At 65.0% G+C, this 13,690-nt stretch overlaps 1 protein-coding gene across 1 annotated transcript; it reads left to right on the top strand.

Annotated features, from left to right (window-relative positions):
• Positions 1 to 375: 375 nt before the first annotated feature.
• On the top strand, positions 376 to 13,027 carry wdr45 (WD repeat domain 45; the record flags this gene model as incomplete). The annotated part of the gene is made up of 7 exons (XM_072559051.1): positions 376 to 511; positions 5,631 to 5,710; positions 5,903 to 6,025; positions 8,090 to 8,175; positions 9,872 to 9,973; positions 11,154 to 11,299; positions 12,799 to 13,027. Coding segments are annotated over 7 exons (783 nt in total), but the record flags the coding sequence as incomplete, so codon positions are not given.
• Between the last annotated feature and the right edge of the window lie 663 nt (positions 13,028 to 13,690).

The following is a 13,690-nucleotide window of genomic DNA, read 5'->3' as shown; positions in this document are numbered from 1 at the left end:
GCACTGACCCTCCGACAGGGCGGCACTCCCTCAGCACTGACCCTCCGACAGGGCGGCACTCCCTCAGCACTGACCCTCCGACAGGGCGGCACTCCCTCAGCACTGACCCTCCGACAGTGCGGCACTCCCTCAGCACTGACCCTCCGACAGTGCGGCACTCCCTCAGCACTGACCCTCCGACAGTGCGGCACTCCCTCAGCACTGACCCTCCGACAGTGCGGCACTCCCTCAGCACTGACCCTCTGGTGCACACGTGGAGTGTGATTGTGAGGAGTGAGGGTGTGTGGTGTGTGTTTTGTGAGGGTCTCGCGGTGATGTGGTCCCTGAGGGACGATGTGGGTTGGACGGTGGTGTATTCAGTGGTTATTATTTTGATTGTTGAAGTCTGGGGGTATTTTCCCCTTTCTGCTCCCCAGGATCATTATCGTGTCGTGTCACCGGATCTATGTTTACACCTTCCCGGACAATCCCACCAAATTATTTGAGTTTGATACCCGGGAGAATCCGAAAGGTAACTGTTTTCTCTCTGGCTGGTCACGTTCCTTCCTCAGATTGGACTCTTGTTTTGGGTTTTAACGAGACAGCTCATCACGTTGTTCAGGGGCTGGCCTGGGGATTTTATGGCTTTCATCTGGGGGATAGGTCATCCTGACTGGGCCGAATGGCCTCCTCCTGTCCCAGAGTAGCCTACTCTGACTCCTCCAATCTACTTCCGCCCTTTCTCACTCCTCTCTCACAGTCTTCTCCCCCCCTCCCTCCTTCACTCCCTGTCTTTGCCCCCCACCTTCCATCTCATGCTCCCTCCCCCCCCCACATGCTCCCTCCCCCTCCCGTCTCTCTCTCCCCCCCCTTCTCTCTCTCCCCCCCCCTTCTCTCTCTCTCCCCCCCCCCCTTCTCTCTCTCCCCCCTCTTCTCTCTCTCCCCCACTTCTCTCTCTCCCCCCCTTCTCTCTCTCTTGCATTCTTCACCTCCCCGTCTCTGTGTTCCCCCCCCCCGCTCCCCCATCTCTGTGTTTTCCCCCCCTCACTCCCCCATCTGTTTCCCCCCCTCCAATCCCCCGTCTCTTTGTCTCCCCCCCGTCTCAATGTCCCCCCCCCCTCCCCTGTCTCTGTGCCCCCTCCCACTCCCCCGTCTCTGACCCCCACACTCCCCCGTCTCTGACCCCCACACTCCCCCGTCTCTGACCCCCACTCCCCGTCTCTGTGCCCCTCCCACTCCCCCGTCTCTGACCCCCCACTCCCCCGTCTCTGTGCCCCTCCCACTCCCCCGTCTCTGTGCCCCTCCCACTCCCCCGTCTCTGTGCCCCTCCCACTCCCCCGTCTCTGACCCCCCCACTCCCCCGTCTCTGACCCCCCCACTCCCCCGTCTCTGACCCCCCCCACTCCCCGTCTCTGACCCCCCCACTCCCCCGTCTCTGACCCCCCCACTCCCCCGTCTCTGACCCCCCCACTCCCCCGTCTCTGACCCCCCCACTCCCCCGTCTCTGACCCCCCCACTCCCCCGTCTCTGACCCCCCCACTCCCCCGTCTCTGACCCCCCCACTCCCCCGTCTCTGACCCCCCCACTCCCCCGTCTCTGTGCCCCCCCACTCCCCAGTCTCTGACCCCCCCACTCCCCCGTCTCTGACCCCCCCACTCCCCCGTCTCTGTGCCCCCCCACTCCCCAGTCTCTGACCCCCCCACTCCCCCGTCTCTGACCCCCCCCACTCCCCACCCCCCGTCTCTGACCCCCCCACTCCCTTGTCTCTGACCCCCCCACTCCCACCCCCCGTCTCTGTGCCCCCCCACTCCCCCGTCTCTGTGCCCCCCCACTCCCCCGTCTCTGACCCCCCCACTCCCCCGTCTCTGACCCCCCCACTCCCCCGTCTCTGCCCCCCCACTCCCCCGTCTCTGTGCCCCCCACTCCCCCGTCTCTGACCCCCCCACTCCCCCGTCTCTGACCCCCCCACTCCCCCGTCTCTGTGCCCCCCCACTCCCCCGTCTCTGTGCCCCCCCACTCCCCGTCTCTGTGCCCCCCACTCCCCCGTCTCTGGCCCCCCCACTCCCCCGTCTCTGTGCCCCCCCACTCCCCCCGTCTCTGTGCCCCCCCACTCCCCCGTCTCTGTGCCCCCCCACTCCCCCGTCTCTGTGCCCCCCCACTCCCCCGTCTCTGTGCCCCCCCACTCCCCCGTCTCTGGCCCCCCCACTCCCCCGTCTCTGTGCCCCCCCACTCCCCCGTCTCTGTGCCCCCCCACTCCCCCGTCTCTGTGCCCCCCCACTCCCCCGTCTCTGACCCCCCCACTCCCCCGTCTCTGACCCCCCCACTCCCCGTCTCTGGCCCCCCCACTCCCCCGTCTCTGTGCCCCCCCCACTCCCCCGTCTCTGTGCCCCCCCACTCCCCCGTCTCTGTGCCCCCCCACTCCCCCGTCTCTGTGCCCCCCCACTCCCCCGTCTCTGTGCCCCCCCCACTCCCCCGTCTCTGTGCCCCCCCACTCCCCCGTCTCTGTGCCCCCCCCCCACTCCCCCGTCTCTGTGCCCCCCCACTCCCCCGTCTCTGTGCCCCCCCACTCCCCCGTCTCTGTGCCCCCCCACTCCCCCCGTCTCTGTGCCCCCCCACTCCCCCGTCTCTGTGCCCCCCCACTCCCCCGTCTCTGTGCCCCCCACTCCCCCGTCTCTGTGCCCCCCCACTCCCCCGTCTCTGTGCCCCCCCACTCCCCCGTCTCTGTGCCCCCCCCACTCCCCCGTCTCTGTGCCCCCCCACTCCCCCGTCTCTGTGCCCCCCACTCCCCCGTCTCTGTGCCCCCCCACTCCCCCGTCTCTGTGCCCCCCCCCACTCCCCCGTCTCTGTGCCCCCCCACTCCCCCGTCTCTGTGCCCCCCCACTCCCCCGTCTCTGTGCCCCCCCACTCCCCCGTCTCTGTGCCCCCCCACTCCCCCGTCTCTGTGCCCCCCCACTCCCCCCGTCTCTGTGCCCCCCACTCCCCCGTCTCTGTGCCCCCCCACTCCCCCCGTCTCTGTGCCCCCCCACTCCCCCGTCTCTGTGCCCCCCCACTCCCCCGTCTCTGTGCCCCCCACTCCCCCGTCTCTGTGCCCCCCCACTCCCCGTCTCTGTGCCCCCCCACTCCCCCGTCTCTGTGCCCCCCCACTCCCCCGTCTCTGTGCCCCCCACTCCCCGTCTCTGTGCCCCCCACTCCCCCGTCTCTGTGCCCCCCCACTCCCCGTCTCTGTGCCCCCCCACTCCCCCGTCTCTGTGCCCCCCCACTCCCCCGTCTCTGTGCCCCCCCACTCCCCCGTCTCTGTGCCCCCCCACTCCCCCGTCTCTGTGCCCCCCCACTCCCCCGTCTCTGTGCCCCCCCACTCCCCCGTCTCTGTGCCCCCCCACTCCCCCGTCTCTGTGCCCCCCCACTCCCCCGTCTCTGTGCCCCCCCACTCCCCCGTCTCTGTGCCCCCCCACTCCCCCGTCTCTGTGCCCCCCCACTCCCCCGTCTCTGTGCCCCCCCACTCCCCCGTCTCTGTGCCCCCCCACTCCCCCGTCTCTGTGCCCCCCCACTCCCCCGTCTCTGTGCCCCCCCCACTCCCCCGTCTCTGTGCCCCCCCACTCCCCCGTCTCTGTGCCCCCCCACTCCCCCGTCTCTGTGCCCCCCCACTCCCCCGTCTCTGTGCCCCCCCACTCCCCCGTCTCTGACCCCCCCACTCCCCCGTCTCTGACCCCCCCACTCCCCCGTCTCTGACCCCCCCACTCCCCCGTCTCTGTGCCCCCCCACTCCCCCGTCTCTGTGCCCCCCCACTCCCCCGTCTCTGTGCCCCCCCACTCCCCCGTCTCTGTGCCCCCCCACTCCCCGTCTCTGACCCCCCCACTCCCCCGTCTCTGGCCCCCCCACTCCCCGTCTCTGTGCCCCCCCACTCCCCCGTCTCTGTGCCCCCCCACTCCCCCGTCTCTGTGCCCCCCCACTCCCCCGTCTCTGTGCCCCCCCACTCCCCCGTCTCTGTGCCCCCCACTCCCCCGTCTCTGTGCCCCCCCACTCCCCCGTCTCTGACCCCCCCACTCCCCCGTCTCTGACCCCCCCACTCCCCCGTCTCTGGCCCCCCCACTCCCCCGTCTCTGTGCCCCCCCACTCCCCGGTCTCTGTGCCCCCCCACTCCCCCGTCTCTGTGCCCCCCCCACTCCCCCCGTCTCTGACCCCCCCACTCCCCCGTCTCTGACCCCCCCACTCCCCCGTCTCTGTGCCCCCCCACTCCCCCGTCTCTGTGCCCCCCCACTCCCCCCGTCTCTGTCCCCCCCACTCCCCCCGTCTCTGTGCTCCCCCACTCCCCACCCCCCCGTCTCTGACCCCCCCACTCCCCCGTCTCTGTGCCCCCCACTCCCCCGTCTCTGTGCCCCCCCACTCCCTTGTCTCTGTGCCCCCCCACTCCCCCCGTCTTTGTCCCCCCCACTCCCCCCGTCTCTGTGCTCCCCCACTCCCCCGTCTCTGTGCCCCCCCACTCCCCCGTCTCTGTCCCCCCCACTCCCCCGTCTCTGTGCTCCCCCACTCCCCCACCCCCCCGTCTCTGACCCCCCCACTCCCCCGTCTCTGTGCCCCCCCCACTCCCCCGTCTCTGTGCCCCCCCACTCCCTTGTCTCTGTGCCCCCCCACTCCCCCGTCTCTGTGCTCCCCCACTCCCCCGTCTCTGTGCCCCCCCACTCCCCCCGTCTCTGTGCTCCCCCACTCCCCACTCCCCCGTCTCTGACCCCCCCCACTCCCCCGTCTCTGACCCCCCCACTCCCCCGTCTCTGACCCCCCCCACTCCCCCGTCTCTGACCCCCCCACTCCCCCGTCTCTGACCCCCCCACTCCCCCGTCTCTGACCCCCCCACTCCCCCGTCTCTGACCCCCCCACTCCCCCGTCTCTGACCCCCCCACTCCCCCGTCTCTGACCCCTCCCACTCCCCCGTCTCTGACCCCCCCACTCCCCCGTCTCTGACCCCCCCACTCCCCCGTCTCTGACCCCCCCCACTCCCCCCGTCTCTGACCCCCCCACTCCCCCGTCTCTGACCCCCCCACTCCCCGTCTCTGTGCCCCCCCACCCCCCGTCTCTGTCCCCCCCACTCCCCCCGTCTCTGTGCTCCCCCACTACCCACTCCCCCCCGTCTCTGTGCTCCCCCACTCCCCCCCCGTCTCTGTGCTCCCCCACCCCCCGCTCCCCTGTCTCTGTGCCCCCCCACTCCCCCGTCTCTGTGCTCCCCCACTCCCCCCCCCGTCTCTGTGCTCCCCCACCCCCCCTCCTCCCGTCTCTGTGTCTCCCCCCCACTCCCCCGTCTCTGTGCCCCCCCACTCCCCCCCGTCTCTGTGCTCCCCCACCCCCCTCCCCCGTCTCTGTGTCTCCCCCCCACTCCCCCGTCTCTGTGCCCCCCCACTCCCCCCCCGTCTCTGTGCTCCCCCACCCCCCTCCTCCATCTCTGTGTTCCCCCCCCCCCCCCGTCTCTGTGCTCCACCCCCCTCCCACCCTCTTCCATCCTTGCTGGTTTTGCGTGTCCTTGGGGTCCCCTGTCCTGATCGAACCCGAGGACAGATTCTGACCCAATTGATGCTCCCCCTGTCCCCCCGGGAGGACCTGCTCGATGGTTTCCAGCGTGGAAGGCGCTAGCTAAATGCAGGTGGTTGTTGTTGCTGCAGGGCTGTGTGACCTGTGTCCGAGTGTGGAGAAACAGTTGCTGGTGTTTCCGGGCCACAAGTGCGGGAGTCTACAACTGGTGGTAAGTGTCACAGAGTCCCCCGTCCCCCCCTCCCCGTCCCCCATCCCCCCCCCTCCCCCCCCCCCCCCGGGGAATCCGGTCGGAGGGATGGGGGTGGGGTGGCGAGGCGAGGGTGTTGGCACCCCTTGGGTGTGTGTTTGGTTTTACCAGGAGGACCCTGTCTCACCCAGTGTCTGTCTGTCTCTGTGCCAGGATCTGTCCAACACCAAACCAGGCACATCGTCTGCCCCATTCACAGTGAACGCCCATCAGAGTGAGATCGCCTGTGTCACCCTCAATCAGCAAGGCACTGTCGTGGCGTCAGCCTCCCGCAAGGTACACCCTCAGGACCGGGAGCCCCTCACTCTCACTCTCACCCTCTCACCCTCTCTCCCTGTCACTCTGACCCCCCTCTCTCCCTGTCACTCTGACCCCCCTCTCTCTCCCTCTCTCTCTGACCCCCTCTCTCCCTGTCACTCTGACCCCCTCTCTCTCCCTGTCACTCTGACCCCCTCTCTCACTCTCTCTCCCCTGACCCCCTCTCTCCCTGACCCCTCTCTCCCCTGACCCCCTCTCTCCCTGACCCCCTCTCTCCCTGACCCCCTCTCTCCCTGACCCCCTCTCTCCCTGACCCCCTCTCTCCCTGACCCCCTCTCTCCCTGACCCCCTCTCTCCCCTGACCCCCTCTCTCCCTGACCCCCTCTCTCCCTGACCCCCTCTCTCCCTGACCCCCTCTCTCCCTGACCCCCCTCTCTCCCTCTCTCCCTCTCTCCCTCTCTCCCTCTCTCCCTCTCTCCCTCTCCCTCTCTCCCTCTCTCCCTCTCTCCCTCTTCCCTCTCTCCCTCTCTCCCTCTCTCCCTCTCTCCCTGTCACTCTGTCTCCCTCTCTCCCTGTCACTCTGTCTCCCTCTCTCCCTCTCCCTCTCTCCCTGTCACCCTCTCTCCCTCTCTCCCTCTCTCCCTCTCTCCCCTCTCTCCCTCTCTCCCTCTCTCCCTCTCTCCCTCTGACCCCCTCTCTCCCTGTCACTCTGTCTCCCTCTCTCCCTGTCACTCTGTCTCCCTCTCTCCCTCTGTCCCCCTCTCTCCCTGTCACTCTGTCTCCCTCTCTCCCTGTCACTCTGTCTCCCTCTCTCCCTGTCACTCTGTCTCCCTCTCTCCCTGTCACTCTGTCTCCCTCTCTCCCTGTCACTCTGTCTCCCTCTCTCCCTGTCACTCTGTCTCCCTCTCTCCCTGTCACTCTGTCTCCCTCTCTCCCTGTCACTCTGTCTCCCTCTCTCCCTGTCACTCTGTCTCCCTCTCTCCCTGTCACTCTGTCTCCCTCTCTCCCTGTCACTCTGTCTCCCTCCTCTCCCTGTCACTCTGTCCCCCTCTCTCCCTGTCACTCTGTCTCCCTCTCTCCCTGTCACTCTGTCTCCCTCTCTCCCTGTCACTCTGTCCCCCTCTCTCCCCTGTCACTCTGTCCCCCCTCTCTCCCTGTCACTCTGTCCCCCTCTCTCCCTGTCACTCTGTCTCCCTCTCTCCCTGTCACTCTGTCCCCCTCTCTCCCTGTCACTCTGTCTCCCTCTCTCCCTGTCACTCTGTCCCCCTCTCTCCCTGTCACTCTGTCTCCCTCTCTCCCTGTCACTCTGTCTCCCTCTCTCACTCTCTCACTCTGTCCCCCTCTCTCCCTGTCACTCTGTCTCACTCTCTCACTCTGACCCCCTCTCTCCCTGTCACTCTGTCTCCCTCTCTCCCTGACCCCCTCTCTCCCTGTCACTCTGACCCCCTCTCTCCTGTCACTCTGTCACTCTGTCTCCCTCTCTCACTCTCTCTCCCACTCTCCCACTCGGTGAGACACACTCTCCCCAATGTGCGCACACTCTCCCTCAGTCTTACTGTCCCCTTGTACACAATCCCCCCCCCCCGCCTCGTGTCGTGCGGAGACCCACCCCTCCCCTACTCCTCCCGACTGGTCAGACCCAACATCAAACACATGACTGAGGCCAGTGTTACTGACCTGATATTTCTGGGTGTTAAATCTGATCGCGAAGAGACCCTTTGGCCCATCGCCTGTGACTAGCACTCTGCCAGTGTGGCAATGCTTCCCCTTATTTCTGTGTCTCGGCTCCAGACTGCCGTGCGGTTCCTGCCCCAGGGACGTGTCCCTCAACCCCAGCCTGGCTCACATTTTCGCGCCCCCCCCCCCCCTCCCCCCATCCCAATCCCGATTCCCTGACCATGAGTTGTCCCCGGGGCACGTGCTAATGCCCTCAGTGACCGACCGGCAGCCCCTCGCGCGAACCCAGCCCCACTGCCGCACCGGGACCAGGCCTGGGGGAGAGCACGATGCCTCCAGCAGTCGAAGATCCAACACTCCCACAGCGCCCGCAGGCTGAGCGTTCCTCTCTTGCTCTCCGTCCAGGGCACCCTGATCCGATTGTTCGACACCCAGACAAAGGAGAAGCTGGTGGAGCTGCGAAGGGGCACCGACCCTGCCACCCTTTATTGGTGAGGACCCGGGGGTCAGGGGGCCTCGCCCCCCTGGTGGCACTGGGCACCGGGAGACTGGGATCGACGGGGATAGAGGGGGAAATGGGATAAAGACCCAGAGACGGGGATAGAGGGGGAACGGGATAAAGACCCAGAGGGGGGAGACGGGGATAGAGGGGGAACGGGATAAGACCCAGAACGGGGATAGAGGGGGAACGGGATAAAGACCCCAGAGACGGGGATAGAGGGGGAACGGGATAAAGACCCAGAGGGGGGAGACGGGGATAGAGGGGGAATGGGGTAAAGACCCAGAACGGGGATAGAGGGGGAACGGGATAAAGACCCAGAGACGGGGATAGAGGGGGAACGGGATAAAGACCCAGAGACGGGGATAGAGGGGGGAATGGGATAAAGACCCAGAGACGGGGATAGAGGGGGGAATGGGGTAAAGACCCAGAACGGGGATAGAGGGGAACGGGATAAAGACCCAGAGACGGGGATAGAGGGGGAACGGGATAAAGACCCAGAGACGGGGATAGAGGGGGAACGGGATAAAGACCCAGAGGGGGAGACAGAGATAGAGGGGGAACGGGATAAAGACCCAGAGGGGGAGACGGGGATAGAGGGGGGAACGGGATAAAGACCCAGAGGGGGAGACGGGGATAGAGGGGGAACGGGATAAAGACCCAGAGGGGGAGACGGGGATAGAGGGGGAACGGGATAAAGACCCAGAGACAGGGATAGAGGGGGGGACGGGATAAAGACCCAGAGGGGGAGACGGGGATAGAGGGGGAACGGGATAAAGACCCAGAGGGAGAGACGGGGATAGAGGGGGAACGGGATAAAGACCCAGAGACGGGGATAGAGGGGGAACGGGATAAAGACCCAGAGACGGGGATAGAGGGGGAACGGGATAAAGACCCAGAGGGGGGAGACAGAGATAGAGGGGGGAACGGGATAAAGACCCAGAGGGAGAGACGGGGATAGAGGGGGAACGGGATAAAGACCCAGAGGGGGAGACGGGGATAGAGCGGGAACAGGATAAAGACCCAGAGACGGGGATAGAGGGGGGACGGGATAAAGACCCAGAGGGGGAGACGGGGATAGAGGGGGGAACGGGATAAAGACCCAGAGGGAGAGACGGGGATAGAGGGGGAACGGGATAAAGACCCAGAGGGAGAGACGGGGATAGAGGGGGAACGGGATAAAGACCCAGAGACGGGGATAGAGGGGGGAACGGGATAAAGACCCAGAGACGGGGATAGAGGGGGGAACGGGATAAAGACCCAGAGACGGGGATAGAGGGGGAATGGGATAAAGACCCAGAGACGGGGAACGGGATAAAGACCCAGAGGGAGAGAGGGGGAATTTTCTCTGATCTGGAGGTGTTGCGGATGCACATTATATTTGAAAGCTCCGAAAGGGGAGGAATGGGATGGGAGGGGTTGGAGATATGTACAGGGCATTTGGCGGGGTGGGGTCGGGGGGCGGACAGCAGAGAGGATGGGAGTGATGGACTGGTTCCATCAGGGCTAGCACAGGCTCAATGGGCAGGCTGGCCTCATTCTCTGCAATGGAATATAGAGACTGGTGTTGCAAATCCTGGGGCAGTAACGTGCTGTTCAGGGGCAGGGATGGTGAGGGGGGAGGGAATCCCAGGAATGCTGATTCTGTGATTACCCCATCCTGCCCTTCCCCCACCCTCCCCCAACAGCATCAACTTCAGTTATGAGTCTTCCTTCCTCTGTGCGTCAAGTGACAAGGGCACGGTTCACATCTTCGCTCTGAAGGACACCAAACTTAACCGGAGATCAGCGTGAGTGAGGAACTGGTGGGGGGGGGGGGGGCATTCAAACCCTGGAATGGCAGGATCTGCAAATGGCCGCCCACAGTCAGTGGGGATGGACACTGCAAAATGGCCGCCTCTCCGGTCCACAGTCAGTGGGGATGGACACTGCAAAATGGCCGCCCACGGTCAGTGGGGAATGGACACTGCAAATGGCCGCCTCTCCGGGTCCACAGTCGGTGGGGATGGACATTGCAAATGGCCGCCCACGGTCAGTGGGGATGGACACTGCAAATGGCCGCCCACGGTCAGTGGGGATGGACACTGCAAATGGCCGCCCATGGTCAGTGGGGATGGACACTGCAAATGGCCGCCTCTCCGGTCCACAGTTGGTGGGGATGGACATTGCAAATGGCCGCCCACGGTCAGTGGGGATGGACACTGCAAATGGCCGCCTCTCCGGTCCACAGTCGGTGGGGATGGACATTGCAAATGGCCCGCCCACGGTCAGTGGGGATGGACACTGCAAATGGCCGCCCACGGTCAGTGGGGATGGACACTGCAAATGGCCGCCCACGGTCAGTGGGGATTGGACACTGCAAATGGCCGCCTCTCCGGTCCACAGTCGGTGGGGATGGACATTGCAAATGGCCGCCTCTCCGGTCCACAGTCGGTGGGGATGGACATTGCAAATGGCCGCCTCTCCGGTCCACAGTCATTGGGGATGGACATTGCAAATGGCCGCCTCTCCGGTCCACAGTCGGTGGGGATGGACATTGCAAATGGCCGTCCACGGTCAATGGGGGATGGACAACTGCAAATGGCCCGTCCACGGTCAATGGGGATGGACACTGCAAATGGCCGCCTCTCCGGTCCACAGTCGGTGGGGATGGACATTGCAAATGGCCGCCTCTCCGGTCCACAGTCATTGGGGATGGACACTGCAAATGGCCGTCCACGGTCAATGGGGATGGACACTTGCAAATGGCCGCCTCTCCGGTCCACAGTTGGTGGGGATGGACATTGCAAATGGCTGCCCACCGGTCAATGGGGATGGACACTGCAAATGGCCGCCTCTCCGGTCCACAGTCATTGGGGATGGACATTGCAAATGGCCGCCTCTCTGGTCCACAGTCGGTGGGGATGGACATTGCAAATGGCCGCCTCAAGTTTTGATGCGTACCCTTTTTGCTGTGTTTTGATTGGTCAGGTTGGCTCGAGTGGGCAAAGTGGGCCCGGTGATTGGGCAGTACGTGGATTCCCAGTGGAGTCTGGCAAGTTTTACCGTCCCTGCGGAGTGTGCGTGTATCTGCGCCTTTGGGAAGAACACGTCCAAAAACGTCAACTCAGTCATCGGTACGGAATGTCGGAGCGGGGTGGGGTGGGGTGGGGTGGGGGGGGTGGGTACGGAATGTCGGAGCGGGGTGGGGTGGGGGGGGGTGGGTACGGAATGTCGGAGCGGGGTGGGTGGGTGTACAGGGAAGCAGGGAGGGGTGAGGCGATGGGGGAATGGAGTACGACTATTAGGGGGATGGGGGGAATGCTGGAATGGGGAAGGGGTGTGGGGGAACAGTGTGGACAGGGACCAGGGAATGGGATATGGGGGGGACAGTGGGAATGGGGAAGGGGTGTGGGGGAACAGGTGTGGACAGGGAATGGGAGATGGGACAGTGGGAATGGGGAAGAGGTGTGGGGGGGGACAGTGGGGATTGGGAATGGGATATGGGGGGACAGTGGGAATGGGGAAGGGGGTGTGGGGGGTCGGTGTGGATAGGGAATGGGAATGGGGGGACAGTGGGAATGGGGAAGGGGTGTGGGGGAACAGGTGTGGACAGGGAATGGGAGATGGGACAGTGGGAATGGGGAAGAGGTGTGGGGGGGGGACAGTGGGGATAGGAATGGGATATGGGGGGACAGTGAGAATGGGGAAGGGGTGTGGGGGGGTGGTGGGGATAGGGAATGGGAATGGGATATGGGGGGACAGTGGGAATGGGGAAGGGGTGTGGGGGGTGGTGGGGATAGGGAATGGGAATGGGATATGGGGGGACAGTGGGAATGGGGAAGGGGTGTGGGGGGGTGTGGGGATAGGGAATGGGAATGGGATATGGGGGGACAGTGGGAAATGGGGGAGGGGTGTGGGGGGACGGTGGGGATAGGGAATGGGAGATGGGGGGACAGTGGGGGATAGGGAATGGGATATGGGGGGGCAGTGGGAATGGGGAAGGGGTGTGGGGGGGACGGTGGGGATAGGGAATGGGAGATGGGGGGGACAGTGGGGATAGGGAATGGGATATGGGGGGACATTGGGAATGGGGAAGGTGTGTGGGGGGGACGGTGGGGATAGGAATGGGAATGGGATATGGGGGGACATTGGGAATGGGGAAGGTGTGTGGGGGGACGGTGGGGATAGGGAATGGGAATGGGATATGGGGGGACATTGGGAATGGGGAAGGTGTGTGGGGGGACGGTGGGGATAGGGAATGGGAATGGGATATGGGGGGACATTGGGAATGACATTGGGAATGGGGAAGGTGTGTGGGGGGACGGTGGGGGATTCCTTGAGGCCTGAGAGGAGGAGTCGAGGGTCTAATCCAGGGGAGGAGAGGGGATTCCGATTGGTGCGTGAGGCTGGTATCCTACACGACCAATCAGAAAGCCCCCAGGGAGGAGCCCGGGCTGGACCAGCCTTTCGCCCTGGGGAGGCATTGCGAACCAGTCCAATAGGGGTATCATGTGTGCGCACTCACCGTCCCCATGAAGGGCCGGCCTGTTGTCTCTTCCTGTTTCTAACCCCCTCCCCGTCTCTCTCTCCACCCCCCCCCCCCCCCCCCCGTCTCTCTCTCCCCCCCCCCCAGCGATCTGTGTTGATGGGACCTTCCATAAGTATGTCTTCACCCCGGATGGTAACTGTAACCGAGAGGCTTTCGACGTTTACCTGGATATCTGTGACGATGATGACTTCTGAAACCCCACCCCCACCCCCACCCCCACCCCCACTCCTCACCCTCACCCTCTCCACCACTCCTCACCCCTCCTGCCCCACCCCCATCTCCACTCCTCACCCCCTCCTGCCCTACCCCCTCCTCCACTCCTCACCCTCACCCCCACCCCCATCTCCACTCCTCACCCCCTCCTGCCCTACCCCCTCCTCCACTCCTCACCCCCACTCCCTCACCCCTCCTGCCCTACCCCCCTCCTCCACTCCTCACCCTCACCCCCACCCCCTCCTCCACTCCTCACCCCCACCCTGCCCCCTCTCTCACTCATCACCCCCACCCCCACCGTTCACCTCCTTTCCCCCACCCGACCCCATCCTCTCCCTCACTCATCGCCCCCCACCCCCACCCCTGCCCCACTCATCACCCCTACCCCGACTCCCACCCCTCTCACTGTAGAGGGAGCTTTACTCTGTATCTAACCCCGTGCTGTCCCTGTCCCTGGGAGTGTGTGATGGGGGACAGTGTAGAGGGAGCTTTACTCTGTATCTAACCCCCGTGCTGTCCCTGTCCCTGGGAGTGTGTGATGGGGGACAGTGTAGAGGGAGCTTTACTCTGTATCTAACCCCGTGCTGTCTCTGGGAGTGTTTGATGGGGGCACAGTGTAGAGGGAGCTTTACTCTGTATCTAACCCTGTGCTGTCCCCTGTCCTGGGAGTGTTGATGGGGGACAGTGTAGACAGAGCTTTACTCTGTATCTAACCCCGTGCAGTCCCTGTTCCTGGGAGTGTTTGATGGGGGACAGTGTATGA

Source organism: Chiloscyllium punctatum, chromosome 39, assembly GCF_047496795.1.
Source record: "Chiloscyllium punctatum isolate Juve2018m chromosome 39, sChiPun1.3, whole genome shotgun sequence".
Lineage (NCBI taxonomy): Eukaryota > Metazoa > Chordata > Chondrichthyes > Orectolobiformes > Hemiscylliidae > Chiloscyllium > Chiloscyllium punctatum.
The sequence above is the reverse complement of the archived record's forward strand: the minus strand, read 5'-3'. Positions and strand labels throughout refer to the sequence as shown.